At 41.2% G+C, this 26,267-nt stretch overlaps 1 protein-coding gene across 2 annotated transcripts in view; it reads right to left on the reverse strand.

The window, feature by feature from the left end:
* Positions 1-26,267, reverse strand: part of CTNNA2 (catenin alpha 2) — a 2,350,558-nt gene that overhangs the window by 45,342 nt on the left and 2,278,949 nt on the right. The window contains exon 18 of one of the 2 annotated variants that reach the window (XM_029593351.1): positions 9,106-9,261. The exons of the other annotated variant lie outside the window; for it this stretch is intronic. Coding sequence (XP_029449211.1) covers positions 9,106-9,261 — 156 coding nt within the window. The remainder of the gene's footprint in view (positions 1-9,105; positions 9,262-26,267) is intronic. 2 annotated transcript variants of the gene reach the window in all.

Genomic DNA, 26,267 nt, shown 5'->3' on the forward strand with positions numbered 1-26,267 from the left:
TTTTATGATGCCCATCATAGAGCAGCTCTACAGCTACAGCTCGGAGACAAGGTATGGCTGAGTACCCATTTCCTTCATCTCAAGTTACCTTCAGTTTGCTTTGCACCTCAGTATATAGGACCTTTTCCTATACTCCGTCACCTGGATCCAGTCACATACAGCTTGCAGTTACTTTCATCTCTAAAGATCCACAATGCCTTCCACATTTCTCTTCTAAAACCGCTCATCTTATCAGAGTTTTCTAAGAAGACACCTGACTCACAACCCCTCACTGCGAGGAGGACATTACCTACCAGGTTGATGACATTCTTGATGTGTGGAAACATGGAAGACACTGGGAATACTTAATATCCTAGGAGGGATTCGGACCAAAGGAAAATAGCTGTGAACCTGCCAGAAACATCCTGGACAAAGAACTGATTAAGCAATTTCATCTGGCTCACCCCAGGAAGCCGAAACACCCGGGGAGGGCCCTAAGAAGGGGGGTACTGTTGTGCCCATTGGTCACAAATGGCTGTGACCTCTCATGCTCACCTCTTTTTTCCTGCACCGTCAATCATTGGAAGAGTGCTACCTCTGCCAGTCAACGCCGACTTCCCCGGCATCACTGGGATGGCATGGGTGCTGCCAACCGCCATCTTACTTCCGGAATCATCTAGGCACGCACAAGCGCATAGGGCCTCCTTTTATTTATGTCATGGCGGGAACCTCAGAAGCATCCCCTCCCAATGACGTCAACCTCCTGGTATACTTAAGCCGACCGGCCCACTGCTAATACGAGTTAGCAAGGAGTTGTCTCATTGTTAAATCCGCCTCACGGGGGCCCTTCTGCGTCTTGGCTATCCACTCTTCAGAGGGCATTTCTGCATTGGACTTCACCTAACCCAAACCTTGGGTTCAGCTCCTGGAACTTCCTTCTGTGAGTACCATTTTCAGTTTCCTACGCTGTCTACATTGCTGGGATTCCATGGTGTAATCCTTAACTCGGGCCACTACCATTTGTCAGCATACCTCTTCTATCTATCCTGAGCTACAGGGTATCATACCACTACACAATATCCTCTACCTGGTTCCTGTATCTTCAGACCTCTGCTACTTCATCTACTGACCAGCTATCCTTAGCTTACCCCGCGCTGCGGGCCACTACCAGACCTTCACATCTACAGTACTACCCTATTTCCTGCTCAAGAACTGTCTTATTACATTTCCCATTCTGCGGATTATGCATTATCTTTTCTCCCTAATAAAAGCTCTTTACAGTTATGTCCTATGTCACTGAGACCACACCCACCGATGGTGAGGCCCACAGGGCTCCTCCCTGTGGGTGGAGCCATCGCTCATCTCGGCCCAGGGTTCACTATTTCCAACAAAGTCATAACAATGATGTTGCAGTATATTTTCACAAGCCATATCAACAAAGAAATACATGAAATATGATAGGCAGTATATGCACCACAAAAGACTACATGGCTGGAGAAACTCACTGGTGACAGATGTTGCTAGGTTCCTAAAAAATCTGGACCATTGTCCTATAAGCCCTCCTCTTCACCAACCCCCACCAAGATTTTGATAATTAACTCAATCATGATCAGCAGCCTCCTCCCCCTCCCAAGAACAATCATAATTGGACATCACACAAACAATCTCTGTTCTACATTCCCATGCAAGTGTCACCAGGGTTCATCCTATATGACTTGTGATAGGGAAACCATATTGTTAGTTTGATCCTGGCGGGGGTCCAATGATTATCTCCACACCTACTTCTTACCAAATTCTATCCATGCAGAGACAGAATACCTGCACTTGTAAAGCAGGAGGCACCACTGCTAACATTTGTACCACTGTTGCAAGTTGCTGGGCATGCATGTCAGTGGCTTCTCTAGAGAAAAGTACTTTCCAAGCATCAAATAAACCCCTGGCCACTTTCAATCATCTTGTAAAATTATTCAAAAGCATCAATCAATAAAAATTCTTCTATATGAGATGGGATTGGGATCTATACAAGAAAAAAATAAAATCAGAATATAAACCCTGCACCTCAAGTTGTACAATACCCTCTGTTCACAGAAACTCCCTCAACAAAGGGTACAGAGCAAAACAAAGATATTTCACAATAGAAAAATAATATTCAAATTCTGGTGTTACCTCAGTAACAGCAAAACAAAAATTCCCTTCACGACCAGGAACATTATGTAATAATACAAAACTCTGCAAAAAATGTACTCAGAACCTAGAGCAAATTAGCCAGATTTCAACAGTAGAAACCTTACTAATAAAAAGCCAGCACTGAAAATTTTACACCAAGCCCTAAAACACCATATACCTCCTATTAGGAAAACAGAAATAATGAAGCTGCTATAGATCCTACAAAGAAACTACATGCAAGCAGAAACCTTACCTCGGTCACACATGCAGAGCAAGGACAGACCCTACCAAACACAGAATAAAGAGACCACAAAGTAGAAATACAAATGAGCAGAAAATCTGAAAAGGGAACCCCTACAAGCTAGACTCTATGTGGAGTTCAACAATGGAAAAACAGAAACAATAAAATCAAGAAATGTAAAACATTAATCATAATAGTAAACCCATACTAATAAAAAGAATACATATTTCAAAACAGATGACAGAATCACATCCAATAATTAAAAAGTCATATAAAATTTTTCCAGATACCCAATAAAATATTTCAAAAGAGCAGAAACATCAAATAGCAGCCAATAATTAAAACTAACAAGGATAAACAAATACTATGCTCTTCATACCAAGGAATTTTTTTTATTTCAAGTCACCATAAGATTATCATGGATTAGTGAGGAGGGGATAAAGAGGGCTGCACAAACATCTTCATCTTTCTGTCATATATATACACACACATGCTCTCACACACACTCCCTCACTCTCTCCCTCTCACACACACATACATATGTTCTCTCTCTCTCACACACACACACACATATTTGCTCTCAAACATACTTCTTCTCTCTCTCTCACACATACATGCTCTTATATACATTCCCATTTCTTACACACACAAACATATGCTCTCATACACACTCCTGTACTCTCTTTCTCTCTCTCATATACACATGTGCCCTCATTCACACACTTTCCTCTTCTCCTTCTCTCTTTCAAACACATATGCTCTCACACACACTCCCTCTAACACTCACACATATATACACATGTTCACACACACACATGTTCCTACACATACTCATTCTCTTTCTCTCTCACAGACACACATACACAATGCCCTCACATATACACTTTCTCAGACTCTCAATTTCAGACCTCACCCTTTCTTCTGGGCTTTTCAGCCACACCAAGCTTCTTTGCTGCCATGGGATGGGGTTCACGGGAGACTTGCTGGGCCTCTATTTGAGCCACCATGGTACTGGATCTATAGATGTGCTACCAAACCTCTCCTTGGGCCCCTAAGGAGCAGGGTCCATAGTGACCATGTTGGGCCTCTTCTGGGGCTACAATGGAATGTAGTCCATGGCAACCCCACCAGGCATCTTCCTATGTCTCCATGGGATAAGGACCATAGTGGCTCCACTGGGCTTCTTCGGCAGACAATGTAAGGAGTCCATGGCAACTGAGCTTCTTTTTTGGTCTATGGACTGTGTTGGATCCTGCTGTGGCTCCACCAGGCCTCTTTCTTGGGTTACCATGGGCAGGGGTTTCCCAGCCTTGCCTCTTCTTAGGCCACAGCTGCCCCACCAGGTTTCTTCTTTAGAGCTTTGTTGGATCCAGCTGTAGCTTCATGGGCCTCTTCTTTGTTCCCCAAGACTTTGGGCACTGAGAAAGAGACTCATGGCTCGGGCCTTGTGTGCCCAGAGCTAACGACACCTCTGGCTGGTGATATACAGACACAGCACTGAGAAACATATATGGATCAACATTGTATATTGAAATTATTGGCACACTAGAAAGAATTCAAAAGATTTAGGATCAAAATCTGAAATACATGGAAATGCAAAAGGGTATAAAGAACTTCAGTTGAAATACAAGACGTTTCCTGGCTCTAATGTTTCTGTGCATATTTCAATTGACCACATTATTGTGAAATTATCTACAAACAACTGGACAAATCAGTGGTTCCTAAACATGTCCTGGGGGACTCCCAGCCAGTCGGGTTTTTGGGATATCCATAATGATATTGCAAGAGAAAAATTGATGCACCATCTCCATTGTATGCAAATTTAGCACTGGACTAGATATTTTGAAAGCATAGCACAAGAAAAACTGAAGAAGTTTATAAGAGATTTCAGAATTGTTAAAACAGCTGCAAATGGTTTCATAAATTAGGCAAAAGACAGAAAAATGCAGACCTGGAAGATTGCGAATATGAAATACAGATTATTCTGCCAGAAAAAAAGGATAAGGAAAAAAAAAGCTATGACATGTGAGTTCACTTAAGATGAATTCACTTTTAATGCTGATAGAGCCTAGGAAATATAAATTACTTCATAGAATCATCCTCAACACAATCACCGACAGCATGAATTATTTTGTTGCAAACAGCATATTTTGTACCAATTTTGCTTGCTTAGACCCAAGGAACTTATCTGATATGTGACTTTGGACTTCAGACACTGGCACTGGAAGAATTAAGAAGTTACTGAAATTTGATGCAAGTTCATAGCTGAAAATGTACTTATTGAATTAAAATGTAGCACTGGAATAAGCTAAAAATGTCAAAATTACATGAATAAAATGTCAGAGCAGTGAAAGGAATATCAGTAAAGTAGTAAAAGGAAGAATTTGATGACATGGTATAGGAAATAGCCACTTTGGCCTACATAAGAAAAGTAGTCAAACAAAATAATATTAAGAAATTAAAAAATAGAGCTGGAAAATAACCCATACTTTGCATGTAAACACTTCACTATTTGTTGTTTTGTCTGATGAAATGGACTCTGTCCTTGAAAGCTCATGCTTTATAAATTGGTAAGTCTACAAGGTGTCACTTGACTCCCATAATTTATTTTATCCATGGTAAGCGCACTTAACTTGTATAAAACTTATTAACAATTCTATGGCATATATTGTAGCAATTTTCAAAAGCCCACTTACAAGGGCAAAGTATATTTACATATGTAAAAACCAGTTTTAACCCACTGTGTCCCCAATTTTTTAAGATGCTATCATCTACATAGGACACTGGAATATAATAGGTTAAACTCATAAATGCTTTTGAAAATCAGGCCCTAGGAAAGCAATTTTCAAAGGAGTTATACAAGTAAATGTAACATTCTGTTGTAGCAATTTTCAAAAGTCCATTTATGCACTTTAAATGTACTTACACTTGTAAAACCTATTGACAATTCAATGGAATATATTCCAGCAATTATCAAATGCCCTCTTACACATGTAAAGTACATTTACATGTGTAAACCCAGTTTTAATAATGCTGATCCTTTTGATAATTACCCCTATGGATGACAATTGGGTATCTGAGGTGTAAGCAGCCCATTTTACAAGTAAAGATAAAGGGATGTGTTCATTAAAGAAAAGCAAGTTCATCATACCACATCAACTTATCTTTCCTAAAGCTCCTGCTTATAAATATGTCTCTATACTCTAATAGGGATGTGTAGCAGGGACATATTTCTCCCATTCGGTATTCGAATTCGTAGGAACCCAAATCCGTTGCATCTGTTCTCGGGGAACCCCAATCCGTTCATTAGTTACATATGTATTCGTTTCCCAAAAACCCCCCCCATCCCAACCCTTTAAATTTAATTAACTATAAACCCCTGCCCTCCTGACCCCCATAGACTTGCCAAAAGTCCCTGTGGTCCTGCGGGGGTCCAGGAGCGATCTCCTGCACTCAGGCCGTCGGTTGCCGGTATTCAAAATGGCGCCGATAGCCTTTGCCCTTACTATGTCACAGGGGCTACCGGTGCCATTGGTCGGCCCCTGTCACATGGTAGGAGCACAAGATGGTGCCGGCCATCCATTGCTCCTACCATGTGACAGGGGCCGACCAATGGCACCGGTAGCCCCTGTGACATAGTAAGGGCAAAGGCTATCGGCAACATTTTGAATACCGGCAGCCGAAGGCCCGAGTGCAGGAGATCGCTCCAGGACCCCCACTGGACCACCATGGACTTTTGGCAAGTCTTGGGGGGGTCAGGAGGGTGGGGGTTTATTCGTTAGTGATACGTTGTATTCGTGAGGGTTCACCATATGTTTCGTGACCCCTCGAATACAATGAATATGGCATATACATTGCAGATTGCCAATACGTTGCAAACGAATGCACACCCCTATACTCTAATTTATTATATCTCAGAGCTTAGATGATGGCACACCAGATATACTTTCCTGGTGTATAAGAAAGGAAAAACATATTTTAGAGCCTAAAAAGTGACAAAGATGTATTGAAATGTCTCTAATTCTTATGGGCTATTACTGATCTCAAACACATTAGCAACTCATTATATAAAGTTACAGATGCATGTCAAAACTTACATAGCAATCAAAAAGTTCAAAGTAAGTACAATTTGTTAGAAGAAAACCAACAAAATAGTTGGACAGAGATAATATCTTTATTAGGCTAATGAATGTTCCAAGGTGAAAGTTCTTGGATTACCAAATTACTAACTACAGAATATATAAGATACTTGTTGAAGATGAGATCTTGCAGGTCTGGAAAGTTTGCATGATGAAATATTTAATCTAATAACAAAATAACACCTCTACCCAAATTGTATTATGCTTCCCTATTCACAATAATCAAACACACTGACTACATATATAAAATATCGTGACAATAGTTATATCTCCCTTCATACCCATAGAAATTCGAGTAAAATAAGATGTGGGTCATTTATTTATGATTTGTTTTTTATGAATATGGAGGTAAGATGTATACTGTCAACTATTCAGTGATTCAATCACAAATTATGATTAGTTTTAAATGACTTATGTCATTGCTGGTCTTCTATGTAAGTTTTTAATCTATTATTTTATATATTTCCTCCTCAATTTGAGTCTTTCATGGTAATTAATTTGTATTGATGTTGTCCTAATTGTTTTGGTCATGATTAATTCAATGTCTATTTTGTTTCTTTTCAGATACTTGTTACTACTTTGAAACAGCTTCCCACAAAACACAGCTCATGTCGAGCATTATGTTGTTTCCTCTGAACCTTTGCTAAGGAGCTTGTAACTTCTATTTAAATAACCCCATGGATTAAATTGACTGAGAAATTCATTGTGGGTAGTTGAATACAGCTTCTTTTTTGGACATTTTATATTCCTTATCTCCTGCTGATATGCCAAGCTTTAAATTAGTGACCTGACCTCAAAATGAATTGGTTTCTAACTATTCTAATATAATTTGAGGTTTAAATGCCACCTTTCTGCTTCATCAAAGGACCACCCAATGTGATTTACTGCAATATAATAATATATAATAAAAAAACATTATCAAATACATAAGCTACCCATAATAAAATACAAACCAATATATTCTGTAAAGTATAAAATATTTAATAAAAACATGGGAAAATCTAAAAATTGACAACATGCATATCCTTATTATTGTCAACAAAAATAAATACATGGGAAACAGAGTACAGCTATTGTATGATTTTTAAAAATCTCAATCAGCATATCTCTGTATATGTGATATCCCAGACTTTAGATGTGTCCTAGACAGTAGCAGTGTGCCAAGCAAATGAAACAGATAGAAATCTGGTTTCATGTATAAAGTACCCATATATTGTTAATATTTTAGAGAAAAAAGACAGAACTGTCAAGCAGTACTGATGTCCTATTTATAGTTCCTGCTCCCAATTCTTATGCCCTTATGAGTGATTATTCTAAGAAGGAATTTTGACCAAAGTCTGGAGGTGATACAAATCCTGTAAAGTTAAACCAACTTCTGCATTGACAAAATGGTTGAAAGCAATTAAGCAAACAGGATAAACTAAAAAGGAAGTGGTGTAGATAATTTCAGCGAGTAGGTCTCTACACTTACTATGTCATCCATGCTGAAAATACTTTTAAACTATTGAATCAGAAATCTAATTGCCCCCACAAAAAAAAAAAAAAACAAACCCAAAAAAACCCCCGCCAGTTCATATGCTATTCTCGAGGTGAGAGAGGGCTTCTCTCTATAGGCTAAATTTTGCAGGTACATAAGTCCAGTTTGAAAATTCTCAGGTTGTGCCAGTACATGCATGAACAGATGTGCAAGTGTAACTTTCTGCATGTACCTTGACATCCACACTTTAGAAAATTGGAAGCATTTGCATATTGCATAAATGCTTTCCCTACTTCAACTTCACCCCGTGCGTTGCCTACCATGAGTGTGGGGAACATTACCCATGTAAATCGTGTTACATAAATACTTTTCCCAGTACAACTCCTGGATGATTTTCAAAAGTTGATTTATGTGCATAAACCAGGATTTATATATGGAAATACTTTTGAAAAGGACCCCTTTAAAGTTCATTTAAGCTTTATTCACTAAAAAAAAGTAAACTGATCAATCTGATTTAACAATTTCTTTAACCTTTCCCTTTGCAAATATAGCTCCAAACTGATTACTTAGTATATAAAATCATTGATATACAATAGCTGACTTGAATATATTACATATCTATGAAGGGAGGGTGATGGTGTAACATTTTAAACGCATGTGTATCATTTTTGTAAAAGCTTAGCATAAAGGAAAATTTCAGTCATTTAGAAATAAAAAACAGGGTTTTACCTGCAGATATGGTGTCTTTGAAAATTGCCTACCCTATCAGCATGTAAATGTATATGTGCAGTGCCAGTAAACGCATGCTTTTATATGAAAAGAAGAGAGGCAGTCTTGGGGGTAGAGTCTGGGCAGAGTTATTCCTTATCCACATATTCGAACACTTACACATATATACAAATGAAATTTTGTTGGAAACAGTAGCTGCACAAATAGGTGTGGAGTGCTATTCACTTTTTCCAACACAGTTTTTCAAAGGAAACTTTTTCTCTTTGAAATTTAATGTAAATTCTGCAGCTAAAAAGTACCCACAGCCTACACGTCTGTGTAAGTTTGAAAGCCTCTATATACATAACTTGGAGAAATAAAGTGATATTACTTACCATGGATGAGTCCTTGTTGCTATTCCCATACATAGCTCCCTCAGCACAGATAGGTAGTGTTCCCGTCAGGTCGAGAGAAAGTTGACTATCCCTGCCTCCAGCTATGACATCACCTGCTACCTCATAAAAGGCAGTGAAAGTGCTCTGCACTCCAGTCTGATTTCCGAGAGAAAAGAGAAAGCATGAGAGAGCAATAGAGAGAACTGTATGGTGTTTAGAAGGGACGAGAAAAGGAAATCAGAGCAAAGGGAATTTGACATTTGAAAGTATAGATCCCTCAGGAAAAATAAACCAATTCCTTTTGCTAGATCCCTCATCACAGAGAAATAGATCACTAAACTGTTTCCCAAAAAGAGGAGAGTGAATTAAGATGCTACGTGTTTCAAAAAAAGGGCAAGAGAGATTGTCTTAATGATAATCATCTCAAGTATATAAATTCCTTTGCAAGGTATGGGTTTATAGCCTTTTTCACGTTTCAGTTTTAAGGGAGATAGAGAATCAATATATTAATATGAGAGAACACCATTAACTAGCTCACTTGTCTGACTTTCAGGAGAAAGTGAACTTAAAGACAGAGCACATTCACTACCATTTATTAGGTAGCAGGTCATGTCATTGCTAGGGACAGGGTCAGTCATCATTCCCACAAGCTGATAGGGATTTAACAATGCTTAGGGAACACATGCAAGGATCTGAGTGATTTGGGACCATCATTTCTTAGAAAGCATATTAGACAATAAAGTTAAGATTTGAAATCTCAATGTTTTGCTTGCATAACTAGTAGATAGTAATACAAAACTATGAAAAACAAATATCTATAATTACTTTATGCACACAAATTCAACTGGGCTGTAACATCCCATTTCATTTCAGTAAATGTATTCATAAGAGGAAATGCATTACATTAATCCTACCCCATGTTCAGCAGCCACATTTAAAACATATAGGGAATATTTGTAGTCCCTACAGGTAGTTTATAGGCCTGTAAGAACCTTGTACCTGTAGATGAAGAAGCTGATTTTTGAAGGAAAACACCCTGTCAAGATTATCTTCAAAAATCTGGTGGTGGGACAGTACTAGTGGGGATTTTTTACCATACATAACTTGCAGGTGCATAGTAAATGGGCTAAAGTATATGTAGTTATTTAACATTGAAAACCCTATGTGTATTTTAGGAGGCCCCACATCCCATTCCTGGCACCACCTCTTTTCTCTGCAGTGAAAAGAATGTTAACTGTGGATAGTGTTTATATTTTTTCCTGCATATAGGGCAATTTTCAGAAGACATTTATCCACAAGTAAGTACCCATTTCTTCAAGAGAACCCTTCTGAAAATTACCCTATAAAAGAATAACATTTTCTGTGAGCCCAATGTAATTGTTGCTGATACAAAATAATTCAGTTCTTAATCTTTGTCTATACATGCACAGGCCAATTTTAAAATGAGAGATCATGCACCACACAAGTGCGAGCAGAGATATGCTCGAATTTTAAATCATGTGCACACACATGATTTAAAATATACCTATTACTTTCTTTGGAGGGGTAACAGACCTAAGTTGGCCTGGAAGGTTCTGATGAAACCTTTTCATAAAGGAGGTTTTGGGTTACCTGACCTGCAGGTGTATAACCATGTAATTAATCTCAGGCATATTGGAGGCTGGATTTTGAATATGAATTTTTACTGAGATACTGACTTGGAGGCACAGTTGATTTTTCTATTTCCTTTAGGTTCATACTCCAGATCAGTTATTCTCTTGTCTCCCAATGTTTACAATCTTCAATTTTCATTTTCCCCCTTTGCAAAACATGGAAGTGGCTCACATCCAATTCTCTTTTGCATTCTTATTTATCCCCTTTTTGCCAATTCAGAGAAATGTGGACTTTCCTCCAGGTCTGGGTCTTTCACATTTTCATGTTTGGGAACTCAAGCAGATACTTTTTTTTAGTTAATTGCTTAAACAGATGGGTCTATTATGTCTTTTCTTCAAATGGGTACACAGTTTTGTTTGTCCCGAATGACTTTTTCTTTTACTATCAAGCTTGTCATTATGCAAAGATCCTCAATGTCACTGATCTTCAAAATCCGAATTAGCAGTTTCTTTTGGATTGGTTTGCATTTAATTTCTTTTTCTACAAGGCTTTGGCAAATAATTTTAAGAACTGGCCTTTGGACAGTTCATGAGCTAACTGGCAGCAGGAATTGTGGACTCAATTTCCACTCTCAGCTTATGTTGCTTGCTTTTCAGCTGTCCACCCTAACCCCTACAATGCTCAAATAAGAAATACAAGATATAAAATTCTCCACAGACTATATTTCACAGTACCAAGCTCGTCTAGCTAAGATCACTGACTGTGATATATGCCTAAAATGCAACCAGGGAATTGCTCACCTAGGCCACTCTTTGTGGTTGCAACCGCAACCTAAGGATCCTGATGCAGGCGTGGGCGCGGCCGCTAGCTCATGGGACAGCGTGAGTCCCTGAACCACGGCATGACTCAGAGAGGAGCCCCCGAGCCACACCATGAGAGGTGAGTGCATGCAAGCATAGGCGGAGCAGGAACAAAGCAGGACTAGAACTAAAGGAAGGGACTCGGAACAGGCACCAAGCAGGATCGGCCCTCCCCTGGACCTACATGCACCAAGGAGACCCAGCAATGCAATGTTTGTCTCAGGAGTAGCCCTCCGGCCACTCAAAAGCCCTTTCGGACCCACCACTTGGGACCTATGAGTGCATGAGGCCAGACGGAGACTGAGGGCAGGAACAAGACGAGGACTTGGAACTTGGAAGGACTCAGATGAGGATTCAGGTTACTCAGAAGACTCAGAAAAGGATTCAGGTTACTCAGAAGATCTCAGGCAAGGTTTCAGGACTCAGGCAAAAGTACTGGGTGAGAACTGCATTGCAGGGCACCCTACCCAGCCGTCCATGGCTGGTCGCGGACCACACTGAGTGCAAAGCAGACTCCAGGCGAAGTAGTAGAATTTGAGACTGGAACATGTCGAAGATTCAGTAAAGGCCTGCACTGGGGCATGCCCAACACAGCCTCTTGTGGCTGTCATGGACCATGTTGAGGCAGAGCAGGTTCTGGCAGAGTCTTGGGCATGGACAGAAGCAGGCAAGGAACTCCAAAGACTGGGACAGGATTCAAGACTCAGGATTCAAGACTCGGAACTTGGAACTCGGAACATTAAAAACAAGGGTCTATTCTTATATACCGACATTCTTGTATCTGATACAAGAATGTCGGTATATAAAAATGCAAAATAAATAATAAATAATAAATAAGGGTCTTCCAAAGACTTCTGCTGCAGATGAGAAGAAGGCCTTGTACCACAAAGCGCCCTACACAGCCTCCCATAGGCTGGTCATGGACCACGGTGGTGGCATGCCAGGAAAGGTGGATGCAGGAAACTGGGAACTGGTTGCAGAGGTGAAGATGAAGGCATCAGGACCAAGACATCAGGAACACGGAACATCTGGAACATCAGGACTCAGCAAAGGAACCACAGAATATCAGGACATGGAACAGGCAACGAAGGAGCTCCGACAAAGGATGAGACCAGGAACATGGAACACAGAGCCATAAAGACAAGTGAAGACCACGGAGGACCTTGACTCAAAGAGGAACCCAGACAACTGTGGATTCTGGATCCGAAGGCCCTGAGGAACTGGAAGTGAGCCCTTTTATAGGGCTGGAACAGGAAGTAAGCTGAAGAGGACTTCCAGTGGGGCCCCAAGCTTTTCCTACCACTGGCCCTTTAAAAACAAAGAAGAGGCCCGCACCAGCGCCTAGAGAAGGGCCCTGGAAGGAGCAGGACCACAAACCATGGTGTCTCTGCCGCAAAGAAGACAGAAGCAGGCAGGGGCAGCACTAGGCCGCAAAACGAAGGCCCGACGTCGGTGGCTTCCAGCCGCAGGAAGACTCGGCAGTGGTGGCTCTGCCCGCCATGAAGACGGAGCATAGGCAGCAGCCTCCGGTTGTGCTGGGAAGAGGCCACAGCGGCAATGGCCTCCTGGCCGCACCAGGAACGGCGTTAGAGTGGTAGCGACCTCTCCAGCTGCGCAGGAGGACAACAATGATGGCCGGGCTGCGGGGAGTGGCAGCAGCGGTGGTGCTGGGCCGGGGTAAGTGAAGAGGCCTGCTTGCGGGATGGGCTCCGCAAGCAGGATCGTAACATTTGTGGGATTGTGATCATGTTCATAATTTCTGAAAAAAGGCCTTTCTGTATAGTGGTGTCATATCGGATCTCCACCTGCCTCTTTCATCTCAGACAGCATTGTTTGGCATATTTTCTACGTCATTTCTTGGGATTTTGCTACAAAAGCTGTCAATCAGTTAAGTTTTCATTTTGGCATCCACTGCTATTCTTCGGGTCTGGAGACAACTAGATGAGCCATCCATAACTCAATGGTGCAACAATATTCACAATTTGTTGATTATGGAAATCTTTGTTTGCAAACATCCTTCCTCTTTACGACTTAAGAAAAGAACATTGGACGCTTGGATGCCTTACATCATGTCACTACCGCATAAAGCTCGGAGCCAAATCTTGAATGATATAGATTACTAACTGATGTTGGATAGTGTATATTCATGCCTTCTCAGCAGTGTGTGTGTGTGTGTGTGGGGGGGGGGGGGGGGGGGGGTTGGGGAGATAGGGGAGGGAGCTGGGGGGGAGCAGTTTAGTTAGGTTAAATACTGCCAGAACATGTGGTACGTATTAGGGTACAATATGTACCTTATGTATTAGGCATTTCTGATTCTCTTTTGTATGATGATAATAAACAGATTTCAGCTAAAACACACCTATCACATGGAAGTATGCTTTTAATTTTAAGAGGTTACTTGAGCAAACCTACATCGCATATCTTTCATAGGACTTTGCCATCTTTAACGCGCATAGGTAAGCGGATTTTAAAACATGCTCGGGCAAAAGATATTCCCAGTTTTCTAATTAGTCCACTAATTATCCAGTCAATATCAAGGTCTTCCAGACCCTCTGGTTCTTCATCTTACATGTCCTTCAATTGACCTGGATCCCTCACCCTATCTTGTAAGCCCTAAAATGCAAAACCTGCAGACTTGTTACTTATCTGCAGCAGTAAATTTATGCAGCTAACAAGTAGATGCATTAGCTGAGGCCTCTGGTTTTAAAATATGGAATTAAGCACACAAGCGTTGGCCCCACCATGGAATGCCCATGCCTCACCCTTTTTCAGTCCCCTTATTTTTGGCACATGCATAGGTGGATACGCACATAAATTGTGGTTTTAAAATCCGTATTGCTCGCATCCAGCAGGCATGTTTGAGTGAGCAATATTTTTAAAATCAACCTCACAATTATTTAATTCCCATTGTATTAAATAATCCTATTACTGTACCTCTAAATTATGTATTATATTGTCACTTTGGTTTAAAGTCACTCACTAAAAATGGGCAGCCTCCTAGCGCAAATATGCAGACACTGCCTATAAAAGGGCACCCATGAACCCATCTGGCCTGCTGTCCAAGAGGAAGTGGGACTCCAGGGATGGGAGACTGGATGTCATGGTCTCCTTTGAATGGTGCTGACCTCATGGGGAACATGGCAGGTACATGGCTGGGCTTTTCTCTTCTTCCTGCACATGATGATGACAGGGCACCCCGTGATGGATTGTAATGGGGCATAGAGTCACCATCAATCCATACTGATTATGCCAGCAGCTACCAAATGGCTGCAGATCAAGCATGATGATGAAAGGGAGTGGAGCTGACAGATCATTTATATTCTGCCAGTTTCTATGGCTCCTTCTCTTTGCTGCCTGGCTTCCCCTCAAACCTGAGGTCTTCTTTCTTTAGATGGCCAAATTAAAGGGCCCAGGTGTTCCCCTTTCCTTATAATATATAAAAAAAAAAGAAGATAAAGGAGCCCTGCTGGCTGCTATTGGCCCAGTTGGCTAAGCATTAAAAAATATATTTTCCAGCAGTTACAATTCTGATTGAGGGGAGACTGACATAAAATATATAATAAAGTGTGGGTGAGAGGTACAGGGGTTTTCATCAGTAATTGTCAGTTGGGCCACAAGCTGCAGCAATGTTGAGATGGCCCAATTTGCCTGCTCCATGATTACCTTGTTCCACTGAACCACCTTCATTAGCCTTTGAGTACATTTAATAAATATAGTTACCTATTAGCTACTTCAAAGGAGTAATCAAAGGAAAGCTGAGGCTTATTGCTTGGCAGTTGCCTTTTTGTGGCTAGCTGCTTTTGCTAAGGCATGCCCTGTCACTTGGATATCTAGGCTGTGGCTCATTATGCCCCAGCAAAATGTGTAGCTGGCTTTTTAGTGAATCCTGCCCTAGCGGTGCTGGATCATATGGGACAGTAATGCCAAGCCCTCACGTCCCATTCTGCAGCTGATGCTACTGACCCTCAGAGAGCTAGAAGTTGACAGGGATGAGTTATGGTTTCTTGTGTAGTCACTTGAGCCCACATGTAACAGGGCAGGGAACCACTGTTCAGACCACCCTTAAAGCAATTCCTAGTATACCAGCCACCACGTCCTGGGGCCACAATGGAAGTGGATGGGGATAGGGGGCACCCAGGGTGGGTTTCCTCAACTAGCAGAGCGACAATTCTGCCTCTCATTTACTCTGCTTTGTATATTGGAGCAAACATGCGATGGTGTGGCAGCTTTACTCCTGTACCACCTGTGTTGTGGAAATGAAAGGGAAACTGGGCCTGACAATGGCTCACAGAGTGATCTGCATCAGGAAGGACCCACTAGCAGAGAGAATGAATAGAATACCTCACTCTCACTCCTTTTATGAATACAATCTTAGGAAGCATCCCCTTATAATTATTCTTGCCATTTCCATGACAGACATAGATGCCAAGCACCACTGTTGTGAGGTGCAATGAGTTTCTACCACAAGTGTGCTTGCTCTGCAGGTGTCCTTGTCCTCTGCTATTCCTCCCACAGACACTCCTGCCAATGACTCTGTTCAGGAATAATCTCCATGTCATACATCAGTCTCAGTCAACATCATCCCTCCCTCTCCACATGGTGAGTCCACTACCATTATAGTTCCTCCTGCAAAAACAGCAAAACTAATTGAAGTGACAATGCAAGCACAAGGGTCTCAAATGTTCCTCATGTCCTTCTAGTAACACTTCCCATATTTCGTCTTCCACTTCCAGTAGCTCATGGAGCTCATTGCTTGCTGGTAAACAAGGCTTCCTAGTGGTGTCTGAGTCACTGAGAAGCACTGGCATACTACACAAACTATGGGAGTCTGTCCTATGTTCACTATGGCATTTCATCAGGCACCGTCATTATATTGACATGGTTTAACTGCTTGAGGGGCATAGGTAGAACTATTTGTTCTCCATTCTGGGTGAATATAAGGAGATCAATCACAAACCTCTACCCATTCACACACTGTATTCCAGCGTACCTTATTTGTGAACACACAAAACCAAAAACAATTGTACCACTGGTAATTAATTCATATGAATCAATCTCACCAAATATATGTAGGCCCCTCACTCTCAGGGTCTGTCAAAGTCATACAGACTCCTAATTAGGTATGGGGCCACCTTGCTTTAATTATAACATCTTTAAACTTTTAAGATTTTTTTGCAATTTTTTCTTTTTTCTTTTTTAAAATGTCAAGCAAAATAATCGATGATAGGCATTAAATCACCGCTGTTCATAGCACAAAGGTATCAAAAAGATACGAGAGGAACCGTCAATACTCATCTGTTGCCAAATTTTGGCTGGTCTCCCTCTCCCCGACATGCGCATGTTTCGAATCCGAAGTTCTGCCTCAGGGGGATGTCCTTCTGTATCTGCTAATCAACGAATTACCCCGCTTCAAAAATCGCGATTTGCCTTCTTCATTCTCTAACAATTTCTTGGCTTCTTTGGAGCTGTCTTAATTTTTCAGCGGCCGCGTCTCGCCGCCCTTGTATTTTAAAATGGCATCTCATTGAAGTGAAACTCTTATACCCTGGACCGGAGCTGACGTCATCATACGCAGTTTCCTTCACGTTGGAAGTCCCTTGTACGTCCCTATCGTCTCCAAACAGTTTTGTCATTCAATCACACCACAATTTCACAATACTCAACGTTACTGCTCAGGGGAGCATATGTTTATATATCCAAATGGGCATTTTTTGCTTCACAGTCCACGTCTACCATAACTCGAAAACAGGTCTACCAGGAACGGAGGAGTCCTCTATCACGTCCACTTATGACGTCACCGAGTGTATGAGTCCAAGAGAATCCCAATGTCAGTCATTAATCGGAGATTCCTGAAAATTATTGTATCTTATATTGTAGCATAATGTTTTAATAATTGTCCCTCATTTGAGAGCTTGATATCAGACTCTCTTCATGCAATATTCTTAAGGGAGAACGCAAGCATAGAATTCAATATATTTTATCGGTAACAAGCATACCAGAGAGATGGAAACAGCGAGATCTAGATCAAAGAGTACCAGTTTATCTTTTCATTCAAACCCGCCGGGTCTATTGTGTTAAGCCAATAGATCCAGAACTGTTCCCGCATGTTTAAATGGGCACCATTGGTAGAACATTGCATCAATGCCCAACATAAGTTTGTTGATCTGAAGTGGCTAGTTGTGGAACAGGTGTATTGTGGCCCACGGGGTGGTGATATCCAAGCCCGTTTAAACATGTTGATTACTTTTTTTCCTAGGGAAAGTGAAGGGGATGGTGGAATGTGAATGTTAATACCATTCTTTCTGTTGGTTGACATGCCATTTTGGTATCCCATTAGCAGACAATAAAATGCAAGATCCTAACAAAACCAATATATTTCTGGGCATTGAGTTGGACTATTTACTTATGATTTCAAGGCTTCTTCCAGACAAGATGTCCAAATTGGCATCAACAGTGAAATTGAGGAAAAGGTCATGCTGAGATATGCAAGCATTTATCAGAAGCCTGGTTTTTGTAATGCAGGCCATTCCAATGGGAACAGTGTTTCAGGACAACCTGATCAGGGTGATGAAAGACCTTTCCTATGACTCTCATTGACAGCCGGTCTAGAGTGCTTTGAGAGAGGATCTAACCATTTGGCAGGTCTTTCTGTCTAATGTCAATGGTGTGTCTCCATAATTGCTTTCCCCTATTAGCAACAATGGATCTTGAGGCATCAGTTTTGTAGTGTGCTTCAAAGAAGCCTAGTGCATGCCCTATTGGTTGATGGAATAGGTGGAGCAAGGCATCGCAAGAATCAAATTTCTGGAGCTCTTCCCATTGTCATTGCCGAGGACATAGGGATCTTTCCTCATTGACAAACAGGTGGTGCTGTGATGCGATTACAAGGTTGGGCTAGAAGTTTTTAACAACCACTCTGCCAGATTCCCCCTGGTGTCAGAGCTCATGAACAAGTTTGTATTCTCCTGCTTGTACAAGAATATCATGGCATATGTGAAGCATGTTCCGGGAGCCAGCTACGAGATTGTGGACTCTCTATCTCATTGCAATTGGCCCCTATTCAGATGACTGTAATGTTAAGCAGATGTGGAAGGATAGCCCAAACCATCAAACCTCTCGTCATTCAGAACCAAATAACATGTGAACTATTTAATTGATATCTCACTCCCAATACCTGGAACAGCTATGTGAGAGAATTCAACAAGGACATCTTTACTAACAATGTTGCTGTATTGTTACATCACAATACACAATGAAAGGATGGTGGTGTACATAAGGCAATTTAAAACAGGGTTATCATCATCTTATTGGCAATGTTGGGCTTCTACCCCAAATCAAAAAAGCCTGATACTTCACTTTCAATGCATATACAGCATAGTTCTCTGATTCAACGGCAGGGGAGAAGAAAAACTGATACTTCACACATCCAGCAGAGCTCTCTGCTTCAACGGCAGGGGAGAAGAAAAGAGGGTTCGCACTCACAAAGCGGGGAGTAGCTGGCTTGTTACGGCGGTTACTACCCCAAACCAAATGTGCCTGATACTTCACTTTCGATGCACATCCAGCATGGCTCTCTGCTTCAACAGCATGGGAGAAGACTGATACTTCACGCATATCCAGCATAGCTCCCTGCTTCAACGGCAGGGGAGAAGAAAAACAACCAATAAGGGCTGTATAACATAGTCTGGGTAAAACAAATAAGCATGGGTGTAGCTTGCTTATTGCGGCGGCTACTACCCCTAACGAATCAAGCTAGATATTTCACTTGGATGCAGCTCCATCACTGCTCTCTACATTAAAGGTGGGGGTGGAAGGGAAATAGAACCAAGAGCTAAGAGAAACAGATAAGTATGAGAGAAAAAATGTGTGAAGCTTGCTGGGCAGACTGGATGGGCCATTTGGTCTTCTTCTGCCGTCATTTCTATGTTTCTATGTTTCTATGTAGTGATGTGCCCAATGCTTGGCTACATAACCATTCAGCCAACAGGTTGTGGATTATTCCAGCACTCGCTCATTTCTCATTGGTGTAGCATCATGTGCAGCTATTGTTGGCTTACCCAGGATGACCATAGAGTGGATAGGTAACTAGTACTTCACAGCAAAAATGTCTTGCATTAGATATGGTGATGGCTTCTCCATACTCATGGCTCATCTGTTCTCACTCACTATTAGAGTTTAATTTGGACAGATGACTCCATATGTTTCTTTGTTTACTTCCCTATATTTGCCAGCTGGTGATGATGATTATTTTGATTAGTTAAATACTTATTCATAGCCCATACACAGTAGATAACCATTCATGGAAGCTTCATACATTACCTTGGTTTAGAGGCCAATGGGTGGTAGCAGGTTTAAGGGCTTGGCAAAGGAGGTATGCATTGGAGCCAGCTCTTGCCTCCCTTGTATATCAGAGTTTGAAAAGGAATCCATCATGATATACTTACTTTGCATCTGGAAGGTAACACCCTGGGAAAAATGCAGGGCTTGATGCTGGTAAATACTATCAGGGTCAAAGTGAAATTGCTATATGCCAAATGGCCTCACAAATGCATTGGTTGGACTGATATCATCCCTCATTACTGAATGACCAGGGGTAAGTGGTGGGGAAGTACAAGACAAAGATGAACAGGCAGGTTTGGCAAAGCTGTATGCTGCCAGGGGAGGTCTGTATGAATAGAGAGATGTGCATTATCCAAACCTTTATAGACCAAACAGGATAAAACTATTGGATAGAGGTTATGACTTGTTCCTACAAGTTTTGAAGAGATATGTTTGTTTCTTTGATGGGTTAGCCACAGCCTTTGTATGGGGAGGGTGCTCCCCACTCATTCTTGATCCTTCATGTCGTGGGATAGGCATACATAATGGCCTCCTTATGGAGGGATACATAAGCATAGTTTGCTGTAGTGAGGAACCAGCTTAGTTGTAGGGCCTGAGGGCTCAAACAAAAGTATGGCTAGGATCTCAGCCTTGGAGCAAGGAATGATGACCCAGACTGTGGTTGGCCCAAGATGTCATCCATTGGGTCTTCTTACAGACAACAGCAGGGGAGACTGGCAGGATTGCTGTCTGGTGGTCTGCTCAGTTGGGCCCCTCTCTATGACTGCATGGATCTAGCAATGCAATATGGTAATACATGTCGAGTCTTGAGCAACTAGCAGGAAGTGGTGATGATGAGACCTAATGGATCCTCCTAGGACTTAGGATAGGCATAGTTAAGCTCAAGCACCCAAATTAGATTCACTTATCAGGTATCTAATAAATGGCTGCACCATTATTATCCAACTTGCACTTTTCTATATTTATTGAGTACCACTTTATTAAAATGCTTTTAGCCTTTTAATAAAGAAATATTTGTTTATTGAATGTTGGATTTGATCTGTTTTATATGGATCATGTATGTTTCTGGTGTAATGTGCCTAAGATTATAGATAGATGGGATAGAAATATTTTTAAATAAAGAAATAATTATCCAAGGCATGGTCTACAGTTTGTTTATAAGTTCATGTATGCAATGTGGAGGATGGCAGAGCAGGGTGTCACACTTGCCCCCCGCCCAGCACAAATGCTTGAATACTGTGTGCAATGGGGCTCACCTGCACTAGCTGGAGAGGTCTTAAGAACTTTTTTTTTTTTTATTAAATTTGTATTAGTTTCAAAATAATAACAAAGCATTTAACATTTTTGTACAGAAACAAAAGAAACAAAAATTTTAACAGGAAAAAAAAAACATAAGAGAAATATATACAGTCCACAAATCGAGCAGTGGGGGAGGATTATCTTAAGGAGCTGAACAAAGGAAACATCAATCTTGAAAAAAAAAAAATAGAAAGGCAATAACATACTGACCCTGCCCTTAATATGCCTAAGATATAGTATTCTCTAGGAAAGAGGAGATGGGTAACAATCTTTTCTGAGAATCAAGAAATGATTTAAATTGTTCAGGAGCAAAAATTATAAATGTATCATTATTTAATCTGATGATACATTTACATGGGTATCTTAACTGATAAGATGCTCCAAGAGACAGATTCCTGTTGCGAGGACAAAAATTATTTTCTCCTCTCTTGAGTGGCCTTTGCCAAGTCAGGAAAAATTTGAACAAACTGATCCATGAAATTAACTCCCATATTTTGAAAATAATTGTGCATAACTAAGCAAAGATCCTTCTAATAAATAAATGAGACCAGAAGTGTTGCTCTTTCAAGGATCTCTATAGTAGAGGATTCTAGAAACTGCGTAAAATTCTCAAAGTCCACTTGGTGTTGTGCCTGAACTTCTCTTGATCTTGTAAACAGAAGAAAATATACTTTGCTGAGTGAGGGAATATCTTCTGTAGGAATTTTTAATATCTCAGTCATATATTTACGAAGTGCAACATGAGGCTGTTCTCCCATTATCCTTGGAAGGTTTAGTAATCTTAGATATAAATGCCTAAGGCGATTCTCAACAAATTCAACTTTCCTATTTATAGCCATACATTACTGGATTATTGATAACTAAAACTTCTGGACATCTTCCACTTTTTCTTCCAAACTCTGCATCCAATTTAAATGATCTGTATATTCAAAGTTATATTCCAAAGCCAGAGCGTCCAACTTTAAGGATAACTGATTTATTTGAGAAGAGCAGCCCTGAAATGCAGGGCCAACGGAGCCACCATTTCCCAAAGAGAGTCTAAAGTCACCACAAGTGGCTTTGGAGGTGTAAATATCAAAGATAGATGGCCCAAAGTTGTTACTAGGGTTAAAGAAGGCTGCTCATTCAGAGCAGAATTCAAAATAGGCTCACCTCTGCCAAGACGATCAGGGCCAGGAGAAATAATGGCAGCCTCCAAGCCCCCACTCATTGCCATTACAATTGGTTGCCCAGCCACACTCTCTGGGGCAGCTCCCTCAATAGCAGGTCCTGTACTAAGCAAAGTCAGGACTGCAAGCGCTGAATCCAGAGGCAGCACGGGGGAAAACATCAGTGGTGTCCTTGAGGCGGGAGGGCTTAAGGAGATCTTTCCAGGTGAAATGGAGGCTTCTATTCCCAGGTCATCGGCGGGGACTGCCACTCCCAATGGCAGGATTGTGACTAGTTCAGGGATGGTTTGCTGCCCACGAGAGAGAGGAGGTGCCGAGGGAAACACATGCACTTTCCCCTTGTGCTTTGGAGGCATGTCATAAGAAGGAACAAAATCAAAACACTGGTGAGGTGAGCTGAGCTACCGACTTGCCGCCATCTTGACTCCTCCCAGGTCTTAAGAACTTACCCAGTCTGCTGGACAAGGGGAGAAGGGGCTTTGGGGATGCCATAGTCTCCTTATTATGATGCTGACTACAACGGGAGTATGGCCAGAATGTAGCTGCTTCTTATCCTGGCTTGGGCTGATGATGGGGCAACATGTGATTGGCTGTCATGGGGCAAGTTGATAACAACAGTTCAGGCCGATCACACCAGCAGCCCTAAACTGGCTGCAGAGCAGGCATGATGACATAAGGGAGATGGAGTCAGCAAAAGATTTAAATTATGCTGGCTCCTGCAGCTCCCCTCTTTTCTGCCTACTCCTGGGACCTAACTTTTTCCCTCTTAACCCACCCAAAGTAGTAGTGGTTAGAAATGTCTATGTTAGTAAGATGATTATATGCATGTTAATTATCTTTTCTATTCCTGTTACTCAAGCATAGTATTGTGGGGAGGGGAGAACCAGCTTAGGTGAGAGACCTGAGGGCTTAAACAAAGGCATGATAAGGGTCATGGGCTTGGAACAATGAACACTCAGAGGACAGATCGAGGAGATGGCCCAGAATGTGTTGCATTTGGGGGTGAATGAATTACCCCTTTGAATCGGCATGCTTACCTTGACTGGCCAGGCTTGCAGGGTCTCTCCTCAATGCAGTGAGCACCGCTGGTCGACAACGTGGCAGGACACCACTCTTTGTTGAGGTAGGGTACCATCGACACCATGTGCTGTGCCTTTCGCTAGGCACACGCACGCATATCCTCCTGAAATTTAAAGGGACCATGGCAAGAAAGTCCCCATGTCCCCTAGAGGTCACATAATCAGCTCCGCCATATATAAGGGCAGCTCCCTGGAAGCAACTCGCTTCAGAAACAGATCCAACTACTTGCTTAGTACTGTTTGTTGCTTCCCAGCCTTGTCTTCAGACTTCATCCAGCCTTGTCTTTAGTCCTCATCCAGTTGTCTCCAGTTTGTCTTCTGTTTTTATTTGCACCTGCTCCATCCACTTTGCTTGCCTATCCGCCCTGCCTATCCATCCTTCTTCTCCTCCCTCAGACGATTACCTGTTTTGACCTTGGTCTGAACCTCGGTTATGACTGACTGCTGTGTGCCTCTGACCATTGCCTGGACCCTGCATATGTCTGACTGCCACCTGCCTATGACTCAGCTCACAACAGACCTCTCGTGCCATCAGAAGAGACTCCACCTAAATCCTTCTGGCCCTGGCACTCAAAGGATCAATGTGAAGGGAACATAGGCTGGTATAGGTGAAGGTCCTAATGGGTCTCTTCTCTGACTGGGTACGCCAGCTGACAATGGGAACCTGCAAGTCTCCTCCCTGCAGGCAGAGCCAAACCCATCTCAGCTCAAGGATCCACAGATACAACAGGAAGATACTTGGTGAGTATCATCCTGTTGCATATTCAAAGTGGAAGACAGCTGAGCAGGGTGTCATACTTGCCCCATTTATAAAATACCTCTAGATTGATATATATATGAACAGTACAAACAGATATTGTAATTTTGTACTTCACCAGTCAGAAACACTTTACCAGCATTATGATTAATGGCAATAATATTTATACTGAATATATGAAAGAAATCGAGAGATTATACATGGACAGATATACATATAAATCTAGGACAAACACAGTAAATACAATAGAGTTCTCATTTTACTTATGAGTTTGAAAAAGAAAAATTAACTGCATTTAATGCTCTTAAAATATACCCAAAAGTAACTTGTAAATACATTTGTGGGAGCAGTTATATGAGGACTGATATGTAAAACTAAATAGATACACTACATTGAGAACCTTAGTTGGAAACATTGAGAAAGATAGCTGAAAAGTACTGGCACCAATAAATAAGTATTTACAAAAAACACACCTCCACCAAAATAAAGCAAAACAAAACAAAAATTAAATAAACTTTTGCAACTAAATCAATAGATTTGCCTGTATCATGTGCATCTTTGCATGTGGTAGGACACATGATTTACAAACACCTTCATTAACAAATTTTGAACATGCTATAAATAAAAGCACCATAGAAGTTCCTACTGTGTCATCTGTAAAGCATTACAAATTAAAATAGCTCATTATTATCACAAAGTACAATAGTATTTTAATTCAAATTATACACAAATGCCCTAATAATGTTGCACTTTCGCAAATACTATATAATAAATGGATATTTGAAAGACATTCAGTTATCACTGTGAAACGAAACAACATGGTGATGATTTTGTAGGAGCATTTTAGAAGCTTTCTATTTTCATATGTGAACAGTCAATGATGTTTAAAGTAAAAGTCCTAAAAATCTTGATAAAAGAACCTCCTAAAACAATCTTCACTGGGTTTTTTGGCAACACTCAGGGCTGGATTTACTAATACCGCTGGGCTCTTTGAATCCCGTGGTAACGGGGGGTGGGGGCGAAATGGGGGGGGGGGCAGTTCTGCGATAGCCGGCAGCGATCGCACCTCCGCGGTGCGATCGCTGCCGGTATCACGCCAAATAACTACAACATAAAAGGTGTACTTATTTGGTGCAAAACTGGCAGCGAAAAAGACACGTACCTTTCGCTGTCGGCGAAGTCTTCGCGGTGTCAGCCCCGGTGCCGCCCCGACTCCTCCTCTTCTGGGGCAGACACTGCCTCGACTCCGCCCCGATCCTGGTATCGCACGCGATAAGGGACTTTTCTCGTGCGAAACGTCCCTTATCGCGTGCAATCCACTTGGAAAATGACCCCCTCAGTTGGTGAGAATTGTCTCTCTTTAATTTTTGCAATATTTTTTAATGTATCTCATCTATAGTAGTTCCGCTAGTACATGAAAGCAGAATGTCTGCTAATATAAACCTCAAGACAGGAAGGACTTTAAAAAAAATCTTCATTTATTTTACTTTGAGAAATAAATATAAAATGGAAATACAAATGGTAACTTAGAAACACAGAGATAAATAAATGAATATATGTGTGTGTGTGTGCGCGCGTGTGTGTGTTTAGATAGATAGATATAGATATGAAGCATATCTGGGCAACAAGGGTTTATTTTCCAGAATTTGTTAAGAAATGGACTGATAGAATGGGATTCAGCTTAACTAGGTTAGAACCAGGCTGCTGGTACTAACATTTAAAAAGAGATAGATCAACTTTAAAAACTAGACCATGGGAGAAAGCTGATAGTTGCACAGAAGGACATGGTTCAGAGAGAGGTATCTTCCAATGATACTTGCAAAACAGGGAATTTAGATTATCCTAGCAGAGAGGTCACAGTTAAGGCTGAAAGTAGCTCAGATGGATGTAAAGAGTGACTAATTCACTGCCTATATATTCTGCTAATAAGCAGGTTTTCAATACAAATTGAAATACAAATAAAAAAATATACAGTAAAATGTCAAATTTTGATATGGCCATGTACTCTCATTATAAATGTTATAGTTCCAAAACCTTGTCTTAGAATAGATTTTATTAAACAAGG

This window comes from Rhinatrema bivittatum, chromosome 1 (assembly GCF_901001135.1).
Source record: "Rhinatrema bivittatum chromosome 1, aRhiBiv1.1, whole genome shotgun sequence".
In the NCBI taxonomy this organism is placed as follows: domain Eukaryota; kingdom Metazoa; phylum Chordata; class Amphibia; order Gymnophiona; family Rhinatrematidae; genus Rhinatrema; species Rhinatrema bivittatum.